Source organism: Ambystoma mexicanum, chromosome 2p, assembly GCF_040938575.1.
Source record: "Ambystoma mexicanum isolate Mex_15411 chromosome 2p, UKY_AmexF1_1, whole genome shotgun sequence".
NCBI classification, from domain to species: domain Eukaryota; kingdom Metazoa; phylum Chordata; class Amphibia; order Caudata; family Ambystomatidae; genus Ambystoma; species Ambystoma mexicanum.
Window position 1 is genome coordinate 1,148,107,036 of NC_090923.1, and position 24,140 is coordinate 1,148,131,175.

General features: G+C 47.5%; 1 protein-coding gene across 7 annotated transcripts in view; it reads left to right on the forward strand.

The window, feature by feature from the left end:
- Positions 1–24,140, forward strand: part of IQSEC2 (IQ motif and Sec7 domain ArfGEF 2) — a 1,791,459-nt gene that overhangs the window by 1,258,934 nt on the left and 508,385 nt on the right. For all 7 annotated transcript variants that reach the window (XM_069645245.1, XM_069645244.1, XM_069645249.1 and 4 more), the window contains one exon: positions 7,807–8,086. In XM_069645245.1, the coding sequence (XP_069501346.1) occupies positions 7,807–8,086 (280 nt within the window). The remainder of the gene's footprint in view (positions 1–7,806; positions 8,087–24,140) is intronic.

Consider the following 24,140-nt stretch of genomic DNA (forward strand, 5'->3'; position numbering starts at 1 on the left):
ATTGATTGTGGAATCTTAGTCAGTATCCTAACCCTTTTTGTGTAGTCTATATTGAAAAATGACATTCAGATAAAAGACATTTATTAGTGTTAATTAGTTTTATATGGCGTCCGTCTCCATACTGTTTGGTAGACGGCTAGTGTAGAGATGGTGACTGACCTGGCGCCTGCTCAGATCCTGGGGAAGTGATTTTGTTGGGTGGATGCTAATTCCATGGGACCACGCTGGTGTTTTCTCCAGACGCGGGGTCGTCCTCATTAAATGAGATCGGCCTACAAACATAGAGGCACATATATCTTAATTTAAGCACCCGTCGTGTGTTATAAAACACACACCATACAGTGTGCCGTGTTATCATAAAGCATTCATTTTTTTCTCTTAACGTAGTGTTTTCGAATTAGTTCATCTTCTCAAATACTTCCACACAAAAACACATTAGAACATGTGTGTGGATGTGATAGCCCCAGCTAGGGTTTTTTTTGCAGAATGCACATGGACGCATACTAATGCGTGTCTATGTAAAACAGCCCCCATCTTGGTACACCAAATGGGGTTTGCTGCATGGGAAGAGAATAGTAAACAGGCTAACCAATTTGCCACACTTTTCTGGGGAGGCTCATATCACGCTGTGTCTATATCGGCAGGTACCTGAAAATGATGACTGAGATCATTATTCCAGTTTTCGTTGGCTTGTTGCTGGTCGTGAAAGTAAGGAATTTGGCAAAGGCCTTTTAGATTGCCCTCTGTCTATCTAGCGATATATTGGACTCTTAGGACAACATAAGGCTAATGAAGTGGAGACCCTCTAATGGTTTTTCATCCCGCTGCCCTAGGAGCCCAGGGGCCACAACAGGAGATGCACTTGATTGAGAAGGCTGGTTTCTCAGTTCAGTTTAGCTTGATTTCGCCAATAAAACCCTAAAAGCGCATTACAAGAACACATAATACAAAATACACCAATATAACACTTTCTCTGCTAAAATCTGACTTTAGAACCTGGTTATTTTGGGGTGAGAGAGATAGTTTTGGGGTGAAGTTCTACTGCTCTCAGTTTTGTGAAAGAGGTGGCCTCCCACTGCTCTCTACTTCCTAGAGCCCTGGCCAGGTGCTAGAGGTTGCGGGGACTCTGCGGGGGCTATAGCCCCGGTGCTTTTGGTTGTAGCCCCGGATAGAAGCTCAGGGGCTACAACCAAAAAGCTATAGCTAGCCCCGAGTCCCGGCAGTCCCGACAGTCCCGACATTAGCTTAGCCCCTGATCTTTTCCAGACCTAACAACACCCCTGGCCCTGGCACAAATCCCTTTAACCAGCAGGGCAGATGGAAGCATTTGAAAGGTCAGGGTGAGGTATCCCACTCTACCTATAGCAACATCATGCTCTCTCTCAAAAGGGGCAATAGTGTCATATTCGTAAACCGATAAAAAGAAACATAGAGATTGTCTGTGCCCACTCTGGCATTACACATGACTGCCTGCTTGGCGTTGTTGTCTCAAACCCCATGTCTCTGATTCTTGTGGCACATTGAAAACACTACAGTGGCATCTCGTCTTGGCAATTCTAAATACTAAAATACTAAAACAAAAAAGCTGTTAAAACTGAATTTTTATATCTTGGAAGCAGCCTTTATGGCTAAAATATGGTACGCTGATAAGCTCCTAGACCCTCAAATTATTGATGTACACACTTCCCATCCCACAAAAAGAGGAGCCTAGTTCTCCTTGTGTCTTGGAACCTTTTACATAGTCAACTGCTTTCCTCAAACGAATTTGTGTAACCAATGTTCACGTGTGCTTGTGTTTTAGTGTATAGCCTATGCTGTACTTCTGGAAAGGTTTGTGCTATGTACACATAGAAGTATACACTAAATAGAACACTTGTTTGGGTCCATCTGAACCAATGCTGTCCATGGGAGAGTGGCTGTGTAATATCTTTCATGCAGCTAATGTTTAAGTTAAGAAATTGTAAATGTTGTGACATTACAAGTCTGTTTTTCTGGCAATTGAACATGCCGAAAAAGAATTCTTCTTAATGGAACTAATAGAATGTATAATTTATGGAAGCACTCGCCATGTCTCCTACCATGTTTCTTCTGCATTACATCAGTGCAGTGCCATCTCTTTGCCTGCTGCCATGTGGTATCTTGCCCATGACAAAGATGCCAATGATTTCACTGGTACACTGGAAACGTGCGTGTTTGTGCTCCAGCCGTGTATGATGTTGGGTTTTGTAATTGATGTTTATTTAAGGTAGGTAAGGTAAGTCGGAATATTTTGATAAACTAACTCGCCCCTGCCCCCCACCGCCCACTCTGTTAATTGCTATATTGAATTCTCCAGAATCGGTAGGATGTATAGGTTTGGGTCCATTTAAAGTGTTATGACATTTTGGAATGTAGCCATCTGGTTAGGATTGTCCTTGGTTGCAGGTTAGGATTACATCCCTCAGCAGTAATATGCAGGCCGCCTAATTATCATTGTCCACCAAGCTATCTTCAAACTATCAATGAGTGTGTTTAGTTTGCTTAGTCCATTTGAATCGTCCAGGGAGTCAAAGACCTACTATGCCGTCTACTCTTTAGAAACTATGACATCTCTTTGGTGGCATCTCTTTATTGGGTGGGTTCGGTGACCATTTCTCTTGAAGAACACAGGAACCATTCATGCCACTAAATTGGTTCCCTTTGCTGTCACCCAGTCGACACCGACATCATATCTTGGGTGCCCTTTCTATTGGCTATACTTGCTACGACCTATTTCAGGATGTGTTATAAGTTATACTGCATGAATCAGTCATATGTTGATAATATCCAAAGCCATCTATTTCTTCAGCAATTTCATTGACCAGACACCAAGGACAGCCCTTTTATAACTCGCTACCTTTCACTGACATTATAGCACAGACAATCAGACATAAGGCAGCAGGTCTGCACACAGACACGCTCTCTCCCTTACTGAACAGGTAAATGCATATAAAACTAAAGGATATACTTCCTTTAAATGTGCAAGCACACCTGCACTAAACAGTCTGAAAGATCTTAAATCCAGAGGGTGACTAAGTGCAGAGGGACAAAATGGAATTTAAAGATCTGGAAGGAAGTCAGAACAAAAAAGTCCACAATATTATACAGGTGTGTTGATAGCAAAGTTACATCTCATGGAAAGTTGCAGGGAAAAGTTGTGCTCGTCAGAGGTGACATGCACAATTTCAGTAATTGTTTTTTTCATAAGCCCTTTTTTCTTAAATGTGCCACTGTGCATTTCATCCTTATTGAGAAGCAACTACACATAAATAGTTCTTTTGGGGTAACGGCACATCGTGCCTGCATTGTTGCCTGCACTTGAAGTTGAATGTAAGCCATCACACCTATGTTGCCAACCGCAGAGGCCATGCAAGTATCCCCGCTGGATTGTTGGGAAAGCTAGAATGTGACCATGCATCCACACTTTGGCTGTCCTTCATATTCCTCCTTTATACCCCGTCCGGCCTCCTCCACTGGCTACCATGCAAGCCAGAGTAAGAAGGAATGTGCCAGCAACCATTCTGTCTTCTGTTTGGTGGGGGGATTTCATGCTCGCATCACCCTGTACCTGATATGTTCTATGATATGTGGTTGGTGGTAAGGGATTTCTACTACAGCTTGCTCAATTAAGTCTCCCCCATGGCTCTGCAAACTGGGCTTACCTAGTGATGCCTGCCCTGGACATACTCCTGTCTGGCTTTATTCGCTATTACCTGGCAAAGTATTTCCAGCTTATTGGGTATTTTCCAAGTGATTCATCCAGATTTCTGCATGAGGCATTTAGCTCTACTTCCTACCTTCCTCGAGGTGGGTAGTCAAGCAATTATTGTTCACCTGGTTTTATACTGGGATCTGCTGCTAGCTAGCCTCTGCTTTCTCATATTTCTACAGAGCCTCTGTGTATCCTACATTAGATTGTCCCGAGGGTATGGGCATACAAACCAGTTCTAATTGTGACGCACGTCTCAAATTCTACACACTCTTTCATAGGTGGCCAATGTATGGTCTTCTCATGAATGGGGAGATATGGTTTCAGTGCTTTAGATCAAAGATGGGGCAGGTTCCATAATTTTCTAAATGCTGCAGCTCTTTTCAAAATAATCACAGCAAGCCCAGAGTAGAGTATGTAATAATAGTTCTAAAAGGCAGATGATCCCCGGCAATAAACAACACTGCTCTGTGGGGCAACAAGGTAAGGAGTCCACACAGGAGTCCTGAGAGGAAGAAGGTTGACTGAGTTGACTTATGGGATGAAGGACAGAGCTGCATCAAAAGGAACACTTAAATCCTCCCAGGTTGTAGACTTGATACTTTGAAGCTGGATGCTGCCCAATGATCGGAATCATGTGAATTAGAGGAGACTCTGTGTCCACGCGGCCAATAATTAGTTGCATATCGGTTTTTGATTTATTTAGACAGTTCTCCTGGCCATTCATCTTTGGGTGTGCTTCAAGCGGTGCACATGTGTTAGTCACATTTGTAAAACATGCAGTTGTAAGCTAACAGGAACACATTGACAGTAAAGAAAATCTGCGATCGTACCAATCCTTGGGGCACTCCAGGTGTGATGGCAATGTTTGTGGGTAAGAGCCATGCCAGCTTCCTTAAGGTGAAGGCAATTTCAAAGGAAAGGGGTAAACTAAAACCTTTTAAGGCTGATGTAGTGTCGATGCCCATTGGCGTGTAGAGGCGGTGCAGCGAAATACTGCGATTTCTTGTTTCAAAGCCCTCTGAGGCATGAAGACCGCCTGCACATGATAGACGTTGATTCCTGGCTGAAAACCAGTGCTTAATTTGTGGCGGTGTTTGCAGCCTCAGGACTGAATTATGAGCCGCAGCACTTATTTTCTCAGACTCAGTCTGATTATGATGTTGTGTTTTGGCAACTTTATTATTAAATCTCATTCAGGAGTTGTCACACAACAAGCAACAACAGTGTGCACTGGCCCCATTCTCTTCACCCTGTGTCGGCGCATCATTATTCATGAACTTGATGACCCACGTAGACAACAGAGTGGTAGTTATACATTGCTGGGTGATTGTGCTGGGCACGCCTACACACTTCTCCAGTCGTCCTGCATAGCATTGGAGCTCCTCCACTACTGCAATACGCAGCAACACTACACCATTAGTGTGGGTCGGCAACAGGAGGGCAGCCACCAGCCAGCATCACCAACACAGGGGACAGGCAAGGGAAAAAGCCGATGCCTAAGGGGAGTGCCTTTCATGACTGTCAACCTATACACTAAGCGTTTACTGCAGTGTTTGACAGACACGTCTAAACGTTCAGTAATAATTTTTTCTGCATTTGTCAATTTAATTAAACTTAGTAGGCAGCAGGCTTGCTCGTTCTCCTGTGGATAGATGGTCAACATGCTCCAATTGCCACCTATACAATCCCAGCAAAAGGTTAACAATGATGATGTGTTTAAAAAAGCACTTAAACATTTGTCTTAAACTAGTATGTTTTATTATTTTATCTTGTTTGGTATCTTTAAATTGCACATCTGCCATGGCTAGTGCATGCATCGTCCAGAATAGCCAGTGGGAGTTGCAGCGTTAACGCTTAATATGTAGGCACTGTGGGGGAATAATCATGGGTGTTTGTAGCAGTGGGCCGGGGTCCGCCCGCTCAGTGTCTGCCAGGTGTGCTAGAAAATATTTGGGCACTGGCACTTGTTTTTTTTACAAGCATTGGCGAAAACGGCTCTTCTTGAATATCTACAATAGTAGGTCCAGTGCATTGATGAGGGAGGAAGCCATATTAATTATGCATATCTACAATAGTAGGTCCAGTGCATTGATGAGGGAAGAAGCCATATTAATCATGCATATCTACAATAGTAGGTCCAGTGCATTGATGAGGGAGGAAGCCATATTAATCATGCTGTAGGCTGTTTGATTTGAGGTGATCAGAGAGTTGAGTGGTCAGAGTCTAAAGTTTGCAATATATTTGGGCCAACATTAGCCTTCTTGTAATAACAGGTGGTGATTAAATGTTTAAAGCTTACTCCCCAAAGAAATTATATAAGGAGGTTATACAGCCTCCAGTGAGCAAGAGAGCAGCTCCAGGTGATAGTTTGAAAACATGGTGTTCCTAGGGCCACCCCAGGTCAGACCAAGATATAGGAATGGGGCACAAGTCCATTGGCCATACAGGTATCAATGACCTGACCTGGCACAACAAGGGTACTGCGTTTTGAGCCCTCGCTCTCACACACACACACACCCCCCTCCATTATTTGCCTTGCCTGGCAGCTTGGGTTAGAAGAGCCCTTCTCTAGTAGCCTCTCCCATACACAGAGAAAGGAAATGGTAAGTACAATAGTGTGATGGGTGTGCCTTCTAAGGAGCGTCTCCACACATGAGTGTTTTATAATTGGATTAGATATGGCCGCAAGTGAGAGTGCAGGCCACAACCCCACATATAGAGGCTTGGAATTGTCTCGGTTACATGCATGATTACAACTGAGCTAAAAAATAAAATGTATAAGATTATCTTCAGAATAATGTGGGCTTAAAACAAGACTGATGGTTCCAAGCAGCTGTAACCACTAGATGTTGTAAAATGAACTCTGTACCTGGAGCAGAACTATGGGAGACTTCCCCCAAAAAGATACTTCCTTAAGACCCACCGTGTTACAATGGCTTCTTACCACTATTGTGCCCTTCCAGGCGACTGAACAGAGGTTCTAGTGGAACTCACAGTATTTTTGCTTTTCTGGTCACTTACCTAGGGAGACCACTCCCAAAAATGTTTCTATCCATACCAGATGCCACACATTCCCTAAAATGACCAAGCTATAGAAAAAAGAAAAGGCTCACACAATCTGAGTGGGCATGTTGTCTGATCCAAACAGAATCACACATAGGTAAGCAGAAGGAGTTATGTCGCAAAATGCCCACACAATCTCACCTGTGGCTTTAGTTGCCCAAACACTTAAGAATCTGAATACAAAGACCCAAACACACACTCCATTCAGAAGGGACCATGAGATAAACCTTTTTGACTCTCCTTGAATATACATCCTTATTTAGTGGGGTTAAATCGCAACTGTCTCTGTAAACTGGCATGTGTGTTCCCCCCCAGGCAGAATATTAAAGACTATCCTGGCACTGGAAAACAATAGGACCCCTGCCAGTGTTGTGTAAAGGTTAAACTAACCAGACTCAGGGTAGTGGTTGTCCCTGTAGGGGGCATAATTGAGCCACAGGTATAGAAGGGGCGTGTGCTCCTGCCTCTGGTAATGACATTAGTAAAACATACCTATAAAAACAGTGGTCCTTGCCCCCATAGTTGATATCATTGATGGGTAGGTGAAGGAGTATTACGTAACTGCAGTGGTTCAGTTGTGTAAAAGATGAAACGTTTCTTACCTCTGAGGATAATATAAGTGATGCACAGATAGGAGCAGTTAGAGTTCCTGGCAGTGATTTCCAAGTGCAGAAGGTATGGGGGTCATGGTATGTAGAATAAAAGAGGCACACATACAAAGATGTGAAGATCTTTGAGTCTTGCTTCTCTTATAAATGTCATCAGTGTCAAGGAAGCTCTGTGTGAGAGTTGGGGAAAGTTCTGTGCTCAATGGAAGGGCAAGGTCTTTGTGTGCATCCCCAAGTGTCTTGTGAAAGTAAGACTGAGACTGTTTATGAATCCCATTTAAAAGTCATGTGTCTTTCCCCCTCTGTTTCCTGCACCCCACCCTGGAGTCAACCTTATTGTTTATAAAAACCAATTCATCTGGGAGGGTGCAGTGTTTTAAAACTACCTCTGAATTGTTTTCATAGCGTGGAGGGGGACTCTCAGGGCAGCGAGTCCGGGACGATAGTGGACGGCCCCAACAGCCAGATCCCATACCGCTGCAACGCTGACTCCAGAAGTGACCACTACCAGCTACCACCATCCATATCACACCCACCACCATCACCTGCCAGCCTTCAGTGGAATCAGCGAGCTCGCCTGCAGCCTGCCAGTGTGTCCCTGCGCAAGCAGGAGGAGGAAGAGTTCAAGCGCTCCAAAGCCTTATCCGACAGCTATGAGTTGTCCACGGATCTGCAGGACAAAAAGGTAGGCTCGAAGTAGTGCGTGGATCTCAGTTGTTGAGGGTGGGAAAAAGATCTAATAGCAAAGGTTAGCCTCAGAGCAGTCTATTAGTTTACGTTACAGATGGATACGCTATCGCCCGCACAAAAAGGTCTTTTGATATCAGTGCATCGATTTCTGATGTTGAGGGTGGGCATAGTGTCTACATGACCTAGACCTTGAGCGTTTTTCAGGTCCACACTAGAAGATCATCACTGCAGATAGTGAGTGGTGTGTTTCGGGCAACAACTTGTCCCTTTGTTTTTGTAGTTTCAAGGCGCGTGTAGTCTCGTAGTGTTGCTAGTTTGACCCCTTAACATCAGCAGTCTGGCTGCATTCTGAGGGCAGGGTTGGTTTTTTGTGTTAGTAGTGTGGATCAATAGTTGCCTCCTTGATTTATCCTCCTGAGGGCATTTGTGGTGGCAGTCTATAAGAATAGTTGGCTGAGTGAGGGCTGGAAATGGATCCTTGTATTGGACGCCTGAGAAAATAGGGATGGCTTGGATCATAGCATTGAGGATCCAAAGGCTCCATGTTGAAATCCTGGCAGATTTTGGCACCTTCTGCTGTCAGTCTGGAGGGCAGGCTGGCGCCCTGTGGTGGGTGTCTTGAGTGAAGGGGTTGGCTGGTTGCAGTGAATTTGAGGGCAGGTGCAGGCACACCTGCTGTGGCAGAGCTTTCTCCATTCCATTCATTCTATCATTTGTATTGTCTTAAACCATCTGGAACCATTTTCCTGCTGTGAGAAAGAGGCCAGGATAAAAATGTAAAATATGTAGTGATCATTGAGACCCAAAGCACTGCCAAGCCCTACTCGCCGAAAGGACTGAAAGCCCAATTATTGTGATTTATCTTAAATGAAAAACTGACTTAGTCCTGAAACGTGTTCTCTGTTAATCCTGTGGTTCTGCACTGTGGATGCCCTAGTGCTGATGTTTCACCAGCTTGAACCACATCTGTTTGTGCAATGGCTGACATAGTTCCCTGTTGTTTCACCTTACAATGTGAAGCACAAGATATTGCCAGGTTATATTACTGCCATTAGGGGAGCCTGCATATTCATTTCCTCCTCAGAATGTTTATTTGTGGTTCAGTGAGTTCATCTGCTTTGCAGTTTCCTGTTTCTTAATCACTTTAATCATAAGAACCTTCACAGCTAAGGCCTGCCGCTGCAGGCCTGTTTAGATCCATTTCTGTCCTTGGGGGTGATCTACAGGATCATTTTCTTAATGATACATTATACACAATTTGCTTGCCTGAACCGCAAGTTGTGTTCTTTCCTTTACACTAGCAAAGTACTTGCTTAGACTATTTGAGACACTGACACATTTGAAACAGCTGCCTGTTTTCTGGCTTTTTGCTGCCAAGGAGAAACATGTGATCTGAAGTCGCTGATCCAGCAAGTTTGGTGTAAATCCCTATCTTTTACTTCCTTACAGGTTGGACTGGAAAAGCATTGTACTTCCTCAAATCTATCCTACATCCACAATCCTCAAGCAGATGCATAAGTGGGTCTCTGGCTCCCGTCAGGGTTTACAACAGTAGTGACATGTCATCTGTGTACAATAAGATTTTGACTCCTCCCCAGACATTCTCAAGCCTGCAACCTCAGCCTTATTGCGTATAAATACTGCATGGTGTTCGATTGCCAAATTAAATAAGAGGTTGGACAAAGGGTAGCCTTGGCGTGTCCCATTTTCCCAGCTGAAAGAGGTCGGCTAGCATATCTCATTTAATATTCTTGCCTTGGCCCCTGCCTAAAGGCCTCAGGGCTTGAGTAACAAGTCCCCAAATACAAACCTCTGCAAGGTGTGCCCCATAAAGCCTCAGCTCTCCTTCTCTGAGACCTTGAGGCTTTTTTAGGGTGATGTTTAGTATGGTGGTCTTATTGGGCTAGAGACCGTGATATGTTCCTTTTCCTTCATTGACATGCGTTAAGGGTGTTTTAAACTGAACTAACGTATAACAATTATTTAAATAAAGCTGTTTAACATTATTCCATGGAAATGGAATTCTCAAAGCCTGTAACTTTTCAAAATGGAAGAAAAGAGCTATGCTCTGCATGTTGCTTATAATCTGTGTTGACAGCTCAGCTCGGTGATCAATGCTTTCCTACCTGCCTCCAAGACACTATAAGAGAAATAAATCATGATAGCTCCAAGCCCTTTAAAAGATTGGCACCACAGCAACAATAGATGCAGTGATTTACCCTGAACCTGAACTATCTTAAAAGATAATGAAGACAGAAAGATTCAAATTGGTGACCGTCTCACACATTTAGCAACTCTACGAAAGGAAGCGTGCATTTACACCGTCTTCTGTATTGGTGCCTCCGTCCACATTCCTAGATATGCAAGTTCATTCGGATACACTTGTGGGTCATGGTAGAAGGATTATGTTGTTGGTTTAGATTTCTCAAAATGTTGATGCAGTGCTTTCACAAAATCCCCAAATGGTATTGTCTCCTCATCTGTGAAGTCTTTCTCTTCTTGGATGATTCAAATATAATACAGTACTGACACTCTAAATTTCCTGGGATCTACTACACTCCTTTAGCCACTAACTGAACAAGAGCGTCTCTTCTTTGCCTGATTACAAGCACTTTACTTTACATCAAACAATTCTATATGACAATTTGGGAAGAGATTTCCATCCCTTGTTGGAGAGGCTGAGTTGGTTTCATGGAAACCTCTCAGTTCCTATGCCTCGTGGCCCAAGTAATCACGGCTAGTAGCCAACCAATTCCTTGGAAGAAGGTGGTGCCACATTCAGATTCCCCAAACAAATGTCTATGCATCTCTACCAGCCTAATGAATTTCCTTCTTTGCATGATTTCTAGGGCCCTCCCTGATCACTTCCTTACAGGTAGTATCCCTCGATCAGGTGAAGCAGGAAACCAGTTCCTCCTGGCTCTGGATTGAGTACTCATAATTGAGACCTCTTGGTGTTGATTAATGGCCAAAAGTAGTGCACTGTGTGTCTGATCCTTAAAGCTGTGTTATCAACTATAAGGCAAGCCTGCCCTCAATTAAATAGCAACTTTATTTTGGGGGAAGCATCATGATGACATGCATGGGACTAACTGAACAGCAATAGAACCAAGTCTGGGCTGAAGACAATATTAACATGTACCGTGAGTATCCGAGAAAAGAAGCTGTCTCTTTAATCCACAATCCACAACTTCACTGTGACGGGGACATTTAAGGACAAGGACACGCTGAGATGGAGGGAAGAGAGAATCGCACAGCAGCAGGGGAAGCCCCCTAGTAGCGTAATGCAAGTGGCAGGCAGAACCAATGAGAGCTGTGGAGCGTGTTCAGAATTACTCCGAACTTGATGCTGGGAAGTCAGGTGACCAAATCAGGGAGAAACCGAGGCTCTGTGAACTTTGAGAAACCTGAGGGTATCCTCACTCCTACTCCCCCTGGATCCTCTTCTCAGGTGGCCAGGGAAAGGCCATCGCTTTTGGATCCTGACCTTGGGGGTGGAGAATCGAGGGAGGATCACCTGGGTGGAGGGCCTTTGGGGATTGGGAGTGGGGTACTCAGAGGTGAGACATCCCTCCCCCCCATTCTGAAAACCAATCTAACCCTCCCCTGGCCTGTATAGGCTATTAAAACATCACCCCTCATTTTCCCAATAACAATACTGGGACAAGAAAGAGGCGACTAGGAGTAGTGAACACTAGTAACTCATTTCACCACTCTAGTACTGGGACAAGGAAGATGCCTGCAGAGTACTGTGAAGCTAAGGCATGTCCCTCTAACTACAGTCAGGCAAGTCCAATTGATTGCTCACAGCTGCAACCTGAAGAAGAGAGGAAAAGAGCAATAGGGAGACAACCAACAGGGATGCCTCTGGGGATAGACCAGCAGGGAGTCCTTTCTGTGAGGAGGCAGCTATGGTGGGTCCTGAAAGGAATCCAGAATGCCGGCAAATGATCCGGAAGACCTGTGCAGCCCAGGGTACATTGGGCCGCTAGAATTCCACAGGTCTGCAAGCCTCTGGCACCGGAGAAGAGCAGCTGAAGCTGCAAAGGAGAAGGAAGGAAAGTTGCTGCAAGCGTCTGTGGAAGGAAAGCAGAGCTGCCAGTGAGTCGAGAGATGCACCCATAGTGCAAGCAGGGCTCACAATAACCGGCAAGCCAGCCGGCGAAGCAGACATGGAGCAACGCAGCTGAGGGCCGGTGAGTGCAGGGGTATGTCACTGGAAGCAGGGGCACTCCTAGCGGCTACGTGTAAATGTAAATGAGAAATGGCATATGAACCACATAGAATGCCAAATGAAATAAGTAAAGATTGAAATAAACCCAGAGCCATGGGTTGAGTAAGAATTGTGCGGCAAAGTCAAATCACGAATATTGAATACTTTATGGGCAGAGCTATGAAACTGATGAAAGTTAAATAAGAAAGTGCCCATTTGAAAGCAACATACGAAATAAGAGCACAAGTGTGAAAGAGCATGAAAAAAAGGCGGGGAATAAATTAGGCCACCACAACTTGAACTGTATGAATAAATACAGTGTGGCAAGGCAAAAGACTGGCAGAGGATGTTCAACACATTGTGGCAAAGCCAAGAGGTGAACAAGGAGAAGCTAAGTGAAAGTGAATTTGTACACCGGGGCAAATACAGAAGAACCTATGCGGGCTGAAGAGCCTAGGGTTCCTGGTTGCACGACCTGTGATAGGCGGTCCGTGTGGTCTGACAACTGCACCTAGACCAGAGAACCCTCAATTGTGAAAGCAAAAGACATTGTGCAACAAAGCAAGAAGGAGCACTTTAAGTGAACTGTTAATGCAATCCAGAAGGAGTGTCAAGTTGACTTGGAATTGTGTTGAACCCTGAAAGACATGTTGAAGTCTTGGGGGTGGGAACCCTGAGGCTTGAACTGCCTACTGTCTTGAGGATGGAGCCCTCTACACCATTTTCTTAGGAACTGTGTTGCCTTGAACTTGGGGGAGGGAACCCCAAGGATTGTGTGGGAAGTGTGTTGCCTAGAACTTGTAGAAGGCGACCCAAGGATTTGTGTAACTATTCGAACTTGGATAAGGGAATCTCAAGACTTTTGTGTAACTTTCTTGGACTTGGGTAAGGGCGACTGAAAAAGAAGCTGGAAGAAGCTCAGAACTTTGTGTTGATCACCATTTCTTTCATTAGTAACATCCCTACACATTGTTTAGCTTTAGGTGTGAGGACAAGGATATGTTTTGGACACAGACAGAATTTTAAGTAGAACATTTCTGACTCAGACTTTCCTTAGTTACGTTCAGGTAGGGAAATCCCACCTTAGGGCAAGTTAGGCCTTCAACCATCCTGACATTTGATTTAATAAACCATTTTACTTTGAACTTGAATTTGTTGTCTGTGTCTTGCTTCATGATGCCTTCAGAGAACCCAAAACCAGTTGGTGGCATGACCCGAGTAGTTTGTGGTGGGCAGGGAACCCAAACAACTACGTCGGCACCAGCCCGTCGGGGTATCCACAATGGCACCAGTTGCCGGGAGGGACATCGAACCGTAGGACGAAAGGTAAGCGATAAACTGCCAAAGAGACGCTAACAGAGAAGACAACCAAGAAAGATAAGCTAAGCAGGAAAGAAGGTCCCGAGCGACCGCATGCCCTGGAAACATTCGCCCATGAAGAGAAAAGTAATGAGGAGAATGGGAGGACCCGAAAGCCTGAATAAGAGAATAATAACAAAATAAGAGGGAATGTCATATGTAAACAGGAGAAAGAGAACATTAATCCATGGATAAGACTACCCTAGAAAGAGGGGAGAAGTGAAATACGAGCAAGAGAAGTGGATAAACAAGATGACCGGAGGCCACCAGGGGGCGCAGGCAAGATGGCCGCCTGAGCCGACAGCTCTGTACCCAGCCCCGGGAATTTTGCAGAGTTTAGCAGGAAGAAGGAGCCCATCTCTCGCACGCATCTCAAAAAAGGCCGTGTGAACCCCTGCCCACCCAGGGTTCCAAATCAGGAGTTTCTACGACACCCACGGACTGAGTTTGACCGTCCGAGGTCTCCGCGGCCCCTCCCCCCGCGGTCCTGAAAAACACGCAGGCGGTGCGCACCAAGGCACGCCAAGGCCGCAGCAGAGCACAGGAGCGGGGAATCCTGCGGAGGGAGTACCCACTTGGAGCGAGGAGAAGCCGGAAGTGGGGGACCCCGGAGGTTCCACCGCACCCCGGGCCCCTGGTGCCCCGTCCCGGATGTGGCGAGGCGGCGCGGAGCCGGCGTGTGGCTGCGCTCGATATTGAACGAAGACACCTGAGGCGCTGAACGCGCACTGAATCGCCCCGACACTCCACCCACCCACGGGGTTGAATGGCCCCACCTAACCACACGCCAGAACTCCCCAGCCCGGGCCGTTGCGGGAGCGCACCCACACTAAATCCGGCTGGGGATGCTGGAGAAGGCAGTGGAGAAGGCACACGCCAGGTGAGAGGCCCTCGGGCCAGGACTTCATGAATTGGCCGCTTTCCCACTGGCGCTGAACCCCTTGAGTTATTCAGCTGGCACAACCATAGACAGTCATTCCGAGGGCGCCCACCCGGCGTCCCTCCCCACACATTCCGCCGCAACCAACATCCCATGAGTTGGAAGGAGGCCCTTTCCAAGTATCAGTTTGCGGCCGGAGGGGACAAAATGGCCGCCGGGTCCCTATCAGTGCCACCTCCCGACCTGGGGGCCATCCAAAATAACATCCAGATGATTTTGGAGGAGATACGAAGGATTCGAATCGGCATGGGTGCTAAGTTGGCCGACCTCACCACTAAGGTCACCACCCTGGAGGACCGCGTGGAGGGAGTCGAGAACAACCAGCTCTCCACGGCGATCTTGGAGACGCAAATGGAGGCCAGGTTCCAGGAGGTACATCGAAGGGAGGAGGAATTATGGTTCAAGGTGGACGACATGGAGAACAGGGAAAGGAGAAACAACTTGCACATTTTTGGCCTTGTGGAGTCCGAAGGGGAGAGCCCGCAGGCACTGGAAGGCAAGGTCCACGACATCATAAGAATCGTCATGGGGACGGAGGCCGACATCGAGATAAAATTTGACAGGGTGCATCGAGCCGGCAGAGGTGGTAGAGGCCCGAGGTCGGTGCTGGCCCGACTGCATTACTATAGGGACAAAGCCAGGATCCTGGAGAAGGCGAGGAACTTCGGTGATATCCAATACAGAGACTCTAAGGTGGTAATCTACCAGGACCTCTCAGCCCTCACCCTCGCAATGAGAAAGAAATGCGGAGCACTTACCAGATGGTTACAGGGTAAGGGGGTCAGATATTGCTGGGGCCACCCCTTCTACCTGGCATTCGAGTGGTCGGGGGAAAGACACCACCTGGTGACGGAGGAGGATATCTTGCGTACCACTGGTGACCTGGTGGGAGATCGTGCCGGTCCGTCCAGCGGAGCGGGGGGTGAGGCCAGGAACCCACCGCGGGGCCCCGACAGACTGGGTAACCCCAGCGGCAAGACCAAGGTCAAGGGGGCACGCAAGTTTAAAAAAAACAGGCACCCGTCATCGGCCTCTGAGGATCACCTGAAGTGACTGTAACTTTTCATACTGTATGTTGTTTGGTTCGATGGACTTCCACGTCGGGCTTGTGCCTGGGGACACGGGGGACCGCGGGAGCAGGGTTACATCTCACAAGTTCTGTTTAAAGGTTCACAAGCGTTCATTCTGATTTAAAGAGAATGGGTTATCCACACGTTTACACTACCCGGTGCTGGGGTAGAGTCCTTGGTGGTTCATTGACCGTCCACAAAGGAGATCGGGTGACATGGACGAATGCCTCAAGACGGGGGGGAGGGGGGAAGGGGAAAGGGGCAGGGGGGAGGGGAAGAACAACCATCATCAAGGCCAAAATGGGAATGTTTAGAGGGGTCCACGGGGGGTGGGGGGATTGGCCAGTCCGAACAGGAATCCTCCATTTTTCAGCGGGCCATACGCAAGCATTATACTACGGTGAAGTTGGAGATGGACTACTTAGACGACAATGGTTGAAGGCAAGATAGGCACACTCAATGTCAAGGGCCTCAATTCACAAAACAAGAGGTCCCTGACCAGTAACATGTTCCACAAACAGCAGCTAATGGTGCTGTTCCTCCAAGAAACCCATTACAGACAGGGGGAAGGACATCGGCGCCAACTTCTGGGCCTCCCACAGAAGCTCGAAGAAGGAAGGCGTGGGGATTCTCTTGAGCAAAACACTCCACCTTACTAATACAGAAACCAAGAGAGGCTTTGGGGGGAGGTTCCTGGGGGTCAAGGGTACTTATAAAGGGGAACGCATAACCCTAGCCACCCTCTACGCTCCCAACTCAGGCCAGATAGGTTTCCTAACCCAGATTCTGGGGGTAATGGATGAATGGGCTGAAGGGGCCATGATACTGGGGGGCGACTTCAATCTCATAATGGACCCCGGGCTGGACTGGTGGACGGTAAGGGTGACTGAACCGAAAGGGATAACCAAAGACAACCTTACGCTCCAGACCCTGCTGAGGGAACACTACTGGGAGGATGTCTGGCGAGCGACACACCCGGAGCCCGGGGGATACACATTCTTTTCCCCCCCACACCACACCTACACCAGAATCGATTTCCTTTTGACCTCTAAAGAGGGGAGTAGTGGGGTGGCTACAGCCCCGAGCGTTAAGGCAATAACATGGTCCGACCATGAGCTTCTTGTGGCGGACTGGTCGCTCCTCCTATCCCCCTGGTCAGCCTGGTGGAGGTGTAATGATACACTCCTGAGGGACCCGGTCTTCAGGGAATTCCTGAGAGGCGAAATGGGGGTGTATTTTGAGATAAACGACGATGGGGAGACGGATATGGCGACAGTGTGGGAGGCGGCGAAGGCCACCTTTCGTGGTCTCCTTATAGCCGAGGGTTCTAGGCGCAAGCGGGAGAGAGGGCTCATTGAGGCCAAGATATAGGCTGAACTCAAGAGTCTGCGGGGTAGACTTACCCAAGAGGGGGTTGACAAGGAGTCCCTCCTATCGGAAATGCGCGAGAAACGCCAGGCTCTGCACACGGTCCTCATTGGGGAGGTGGTCAAGAAATTGAGATATACGTGACAAAGGTACTACGAAAAGGGGGATAGGGTGGGGACCCTACTGGCACGTAGGGCTAGGGGTTGTAGACTGGAGAGGAGGGTTGGACCTATTAAAGATGGGGGGGGGCATGGCTCTCAATATAAAGGCAGAGATAGTGGGCTCCTTTGCAACCTTTTATAGGGACCTGTACACAAAACAAGAGGGGGAATCGCCGGAGGAGATCCGGGCCTATCTGGAAGAACACTGGCTACCCCGCTTAACGGAGGCCGAGCTGCAGGGCTTGGAGGGGGACAGAACGGTGGAGGAGGTGGAGGCAGCTATCAAGAGACCTAAAGCAGGGAAGGCCCCCGGGGTGATGGATATACAGCTGATTTCTATAAACAATTCCAGCCCATGCTGATGGAACCCTTAGCCAAATTGTTCAACCACATCCGCAACAAAGAGACAACCCCCCCCCACATTCCTACAGGCCCTCATCTCAGTAATCCCCAAGCCAGGAAAAGACCTGTCACGACTCGCTCCCTTCGCTCCCGTTCCCACCACTTGGGGGCATGATTTGGGGTTTATTCCCTACTGGACCTTTCCTCCGAACCTTATGCTACAGTGCTGTGATGATTTGGGAGCGCTAAATCCCTATTTTCCCAGCTACTTCCCTTCCGGATCCATTCCAGGTTTTTGGCAGCCAGCATGCTTCTTTAACCAAATGACTATGCTTCCCAGAATGCCTGGCCCACTGCTCCACCTCCACCCTTGCAACACAAGGTTGGGTGGAGGATAGGTAACAGCTGTGGCGGCAGGTGCAGCAATCAGCACACCCCAGGCGTGTGCTCGTTAAGCAGCTTTAAAAGCCTCAGTCTTACTTCAGTCCAGCGCTGGTCATCGATTGCAGTGTTCCTGTTTTTGACTAGTCCCTGGTTCCTGGTTCCTTGCCTTTGTACCTACTTCCTTGTTCCTGTTTTCTTGTTTCCTCCGCCCTGAATTTCGGATTCATGCGCTAATTGATTTCTGCTCCCTTGATTTCCCTTTTTGTCTTCCTCTGTCTGCAGGCAGCAATTTTCAGTGCTTTCCCCTTTTAGATGCAGCCCAGTTTGTCTGTGTTCTATATTTCTTTGACTCTGTCCTTTGCTGCTGTTACCCATTTGCCTTAGCCTTCCTCTTAGTTTAGTTTCCTGTCTTTTCCTTGGAGGGGTAGGGAGAAGTTTGCATAGGTTATTTCGTTTTTCCCTGCTCCTGATCCTTACTTCCTAGAGGATCCATTCCATGTTTTCCACTGCACTTCTGCATTTATTTTCCCTTTGATTATTAGGTGTGGTGTGCGGTAGTAGCTAGCTCCTGTGTGAATGCTTATGTTTTCCTCACTATTTTGCAAACACTATTCCCATTTAGGTATTTAGTTTTCCTTCCATTGCTGTTCTAGCCTTTCGGGGTCCCAGTTTCTTCAACAGGATTCGTGGGCTAGCTGACATTCAAGAGGTTTATCTCGTCCTCGTGAGTACAGTTCTTAAGTTCCCTTATGTAATACCATCAAGAGTGTTAGTACACAGATCCTGTCATTGCTTGCCCTCCACGTGGGTTTAGCGCTGTCAGTACCTGTAACAGCAATTGGGGGTAAGGCGCTTGCCGACTTTCCTCGCGGTCAGGTGCTTACCCCACATCCCTTTTCATATATTGGTTTTGATGTCACACTCTATTTGCACTCCTGGGTTCTAGCATACCTGAGTCGTAGTTCCTGGGTGCACATTTCCCTTGCCATATTCGCTGCCTTTGTACTCGCCTGACTAATCCTGACAGTATGACCAGCCCAAAATTCCCATTGAATATGGCAAGTTTAAGAAAGAAAGGCAGCAAGGCCTCTAACAAGTTTGTACAGAAAGCTTCCCCTACATTTACCTGTGACAATCAAATCACTAGTCCTGACTCCAATGAACTCCTTGTCACGAATGGGCATTTACGTGCAAAATATTTTTCCCATAGGATGGCACATCCTACATGGCCTGATCCTAGTTCTATCTTTGGTTTTGATCCCGATTCTATGTCAGCACAAGCCTTAGCCGCAGAAAACAACACACTGTTAGACTTATTATACGAGAGTACCTCTGTTGTTGAACCCCATGATTCCAGTTGTGCTTCACCTCAGATAGAACAGTTTCATGATACCAACATAAAGAATGGAGGGGTTTCTTACATAACTTCTGTTTTCTACCCTCAGTCTAACACATACTCCGTTGCACAGGTACATACTGTAGTCCCTAATGCCAAGAGGTCTAATGTCAATAGTTTGTTTAAGGGAAACACAGACCAAGTTGGAAAGATAAACTATAAATCACAGAACCTGCAAGCAGTAGAGGACAATGTACAATCGATGCACATCCAGATTGCTAGTGCAGGATCCAGCCCTGATGCCACTATGCTTCCCCCTGTGTCTACTGATAGTGATTTACAGTTAATGCAGGGCATGCTAAGAGCTAAACTTGAGGAGTTAAGACAAAAACTCATTTCTGCACAAGAGGAAAATAAAACCTTACACTCTTTATTGAATACACCTCAGACTTTATCTGTTGATGTGGAGGAAGTGAACACTGTTCAGCCCCTGAGTGCAGAGACTTTGGTAAACCATGATATTGGTCGATATGTTAGATCTATTGGGAGTGAAGGTCTTACGTCTAGCACAGCGCTTAATCTAGGCACAGGTTCTAACCATTGTTCTGCTTTTTATCAGGGATTGCAGTTAGCTGAAGAGTTACAAGCCACTCCTTTACCAAAAATACCCTGTGTAGCAGTTTGTCATAATTCTGAGCTAGCACACATACAAACTTCTGATTTCCAAACACAATCCACAATGGTGGCATACACAGATTCAGTCACTACCGTAGGCTTAGGCCCTGCTCTTGATACAGCTGCTGAGACTGAAGTAGATGTTTAAGCTGATGTGGAAAACAATGTTACCTCTGGGTTCACTCTTCCTTCTGCCACTTCTGATCAATACGAACAGTCAGAGACAGTACAGATTTCATGTTCTGATGGACTCATTCCACAGTATACTGAACCAAAGAACCGTCAGGCGGTTCCTGAACTGTTGATTGTTAATCTACCTCTTTCAGAAGCTAAAACAGAGGAATGGACAATAGACGAAATCCTGATTAACAGAGACTTTACTATGGTGATTCCACTGATTGATTTTGACTTCTACAAAGAAAAAGACTCTGTGTCACCCACTAAAGAAAGGGACTGCAAGGGTACAGCTCAGTCTTTGGTTACTGGTGCCAAGGAGTCTACTGCCCTAAAGGTGCCCTTCATTCCTGAGCCACCGATGGGTCTGTCAACTTCTGAGACTTCTGTCTGTCCTCCTACAACCATTGACTCTTCTATGATTCAATCCACAGCCCTGCAGTCATCTTTGGCACACCTGTCTTCAACCAATGAACCGCTGCCATGTCTGCCATTTACTCAAGAGCCAGTCCCAAAGACCTGGACATGCTTGTATCCAGCAACCGAGATTGCTCCAGCTTGCATGCCTTCAGCCTCAAGGTTTCCCCTGACCTGCCTGTCTTCAGCTACAGTGACTCATCCTGCAGATCATCCTTCAGCTTTAGAGCCTCCGGAAGTCCATCAAAAGAGCATGTCTTCAGTCCCGGAGTATACTGAGTATTTGCCTTCAGTTCATGAGACGCCTGCATCCTGCATAGCCTCGCTGCCAATATCAGAGGTATACCTGTCTACACCATCAGATTCTGCTGTATTTTCTTCTGCTCCAGCGATTCCTCCTGAATCCCAACCATTTACAGTCGATGAACGTCTAGCCTGCCTTTCTTTTGCTTCAGGAGGAGCACCAGAATGCCTGCCTTTTCCACAAGTCGATTCTCCCAACTGCTTCACTTTAGCATCAGAGCCTCCTAAAGATGCAGCATCAGAGTTTGAGACTTTTGCCAGCTCCCGCTTCAGAGTCATCAAGCTGGACCAAGTGGTGAGTCAGAACCACTCACTTGGGTGTGCACAAGGGGTGGTGCAGACCGGCGTATTACCTACAGGACTTGTGCAACAGAATTCCGCCAAGAAGCACCAGTCGGGTGCTAGTAGCCAAAGGAAGGGAATGACTGCTGCAGTTCAAGATGTGTCTGTTATTGCTCCTTCTGCGAGTCTGCCTGAAATACCAAGTACTGCGTCTATCACTCCTATCAGGATGCCAAACATCCCTGCTGTGGTATCCCACGTGAAACAAAGTGGCTACACGACTGTCACCAGGAGTACTAGCCTTGTACAACCCATTGGACTTTCAGGTCTCCAAGGCGTAGAACATGTGCAGTCAAACCTAAGTCACTTTCAACCAAAAGCCTTTTCCCAGATGGATGACAGAAGGAAATCTGAACCTCTACCTCAGCCACCACCTTCTCTAATGGCTGAGCATAAACCTTTCCTGAAGCCAGCATTTTCCACACCTCCCGCATGTCCACTCTCGGCAGAAAGGCTAACAGAGCTTCTCCCATTGCCTAAGGCATGTTGCACCAGCCTGCCTCCCTCCTCAAAGACTTATAAGGGTCCACTCCCAGTGACTGAGCTTCCTGGACCTTCCAACTCTGCTTCTGGTCCTGCAAGTCCTTCATGCCTTTCTTCGAACCATGAGTCTCTTCCTCACCAGAAGCCACCGTTTCCATCAGCACCACCTCCATAGACAAAGCACTCCTATCATGGAAGTCCATCTGCCTTTGCCCACAGGCCACCATTTCCATCAGTGCCACCTCCAAAGAAAAAGCACTCCCATCATGGAAAGAAGATGTCTCGTGCGGGTGGCGGGCACCCGAAGCCGGCCGTAGGAGGGGGTATACTGTTACGACTCGCTCCCTTCGCTCCCGTTCCCACCACTTGGGGGCATGATTTGGGGTTTATTCCCTACTGGACCTTTCCTCCGAACCTTATGCTACAGTGCTGTGATGATTTGGGAGCGCTAAATCCCTATTTTCCCAGCTACTTCCCTTCCGGATCCATTCCAGGTTTTTGGCAGCCAGCATGCTTCTTTAACCAAATGACTATGCTTCCCAGAATGCCTGGCCCACTGCTCCACCTCCACCCTTGCAACACAAGGTTGGGTGGAGGATAGGTAACAGCTGTGGCGGCAGGTGCAGCAATCAGCACACCTGAGGCGTGTGCTCGTTAAGCAGCTTTAAAAGCCTCAGTCTTACTTCAGTCCAGCGCTGGTCATCGATTGCAGTGTTCCTGTTTTTGACTAGTCCCTGGTTCCTGGTTCCTTGACTTTGTCCCTACTTCCTTGTTCCTGTTTTCTTGTTTCCTCCGCCCTAAATTTCGGATTCATGCGCTAATTGATTTCTGCTCCCTTGATTTCCCTTTTTGTCTTCCTCTGTCTGCAGGCAGCAATTTTCAGTGCTTTCCCCTTTTAGATGCAGCCCAGTTTGTCTGTGTTCTATATTTCTTTGACTCTGTCCTTTGCTGCTGTTACCCATTTGCCTTAGCCTTCCTCTTAGTTTAGTTTCCTGTCTTTTCCTTGGAGGGGTAGGGAGAAGTTTGCATAGGTTATTTCGTTTTTCCCTGCTCCTGATCCTTACTTCCTAGAGGATCCATTCCATGTTTTCCACTGCACTTCTGCATTTATTTTCCCTTTGATTATTAGGTGTGGTGTGCGGTAGTAGCTAGCTCCTGTGTGAATGCTTATGTTTTCCTCACTATTTTGCAAACACTATTCCCATTTAGGTATTTAGTTTTCCTTCCATTGCTGTTCTAGCCTTTCGGGGTCCCAGTTTCTTCAACAGGATTCGTGGGCTAGCTGACATTCAAGAGGTTTATCTCGTCCTCGTGAGTACAGTTCTTAAGTTCCCTTATGTAATACCATCAAGAGTGTTAGTACACAGATCCTGTCATTGCTTGCCCTCCACGTGGGTTTAGCGCTGTCAGTACCTGTAACAGCAATTGGGGGTAAGGCGCTTGCCGACTTTCCTCGCGGTCAGGTGCTTACCCCACATCCCTTTTCATATATTGGTTTTGATGTCACACTCTATTTGCACTCCTGGGTTCTAGCATACCTGAGTCGTAGTTCCTGGGTGCACATTTCCCTTGCCATATTCGCTGCCTTTGTACTCGCCTGACTAATCCTGACAAGACCCCACAAAACGCGGCTCCTACAGACCCATCTCCCTCTTAAACCTCGATGCTAAAATATTTGCCAGGATCCTGGCCACTCACCTGGAGAAATGCCTGCCCCGCCTGGTTCACCCAGACCAGTCGGGCTTCATATTAAACAGACAAGCCTCGGACAACATGCGGAAAACCCTCCTTGTGCTGCACTCAAGGGAAACTCGGAATGAGGGGGTCCTCCTACTGTCCCTAGACGCAGAAAAGGCCTTCGACCGGGTGAGTTGGACCTTCATGGGGGAGGTCCTCTCGGCAATAGGGATGGGCCTGAGATGGTTGGGATGGATGGCGGCAATATATTCCACCCCCACGGCCAGGGTGGCCGCCAACGGGATGGAATCAGAAGCCTTTTCCCTAGAGCGTGGAACGAGACGGGGCTGTCCACTATCCCCCCTGATATACGCCCTTGTCATGGAACCCTGGGCGATCTCGGTGCGTAACAATGAGGCTATCACTGGAGTACAGATGGGCGGCTCCCACTGTAAGATCAGCCTGTTCTCCGACGACGCTCTCCTCTATGTTACTAAACCGACACGGACCTGTACACGACCCGGCCAGGGTGGCAGCCAACGGGATGGAATCAGAAGCCTTTCCCCTAGAGCGTGGAACGAGACGGGGCTGTCCACTATCCCCCCTGATATACGCCCTTGTCATGGAACCCTGGGCGATCTCGGTGCGTAACAATGAGGCTATCACTGGAGTACAGATGGGCGGCTCCCACTGTAAGATCAGCCTGTTCGCCGACGACGCTCTCCTCTATGTTACTAAACCGGCACGAACGGTCCCTCATGTGTTGCGGGCACTGGAGCGTTATGGGAGCCTCTCGGGGTACAAG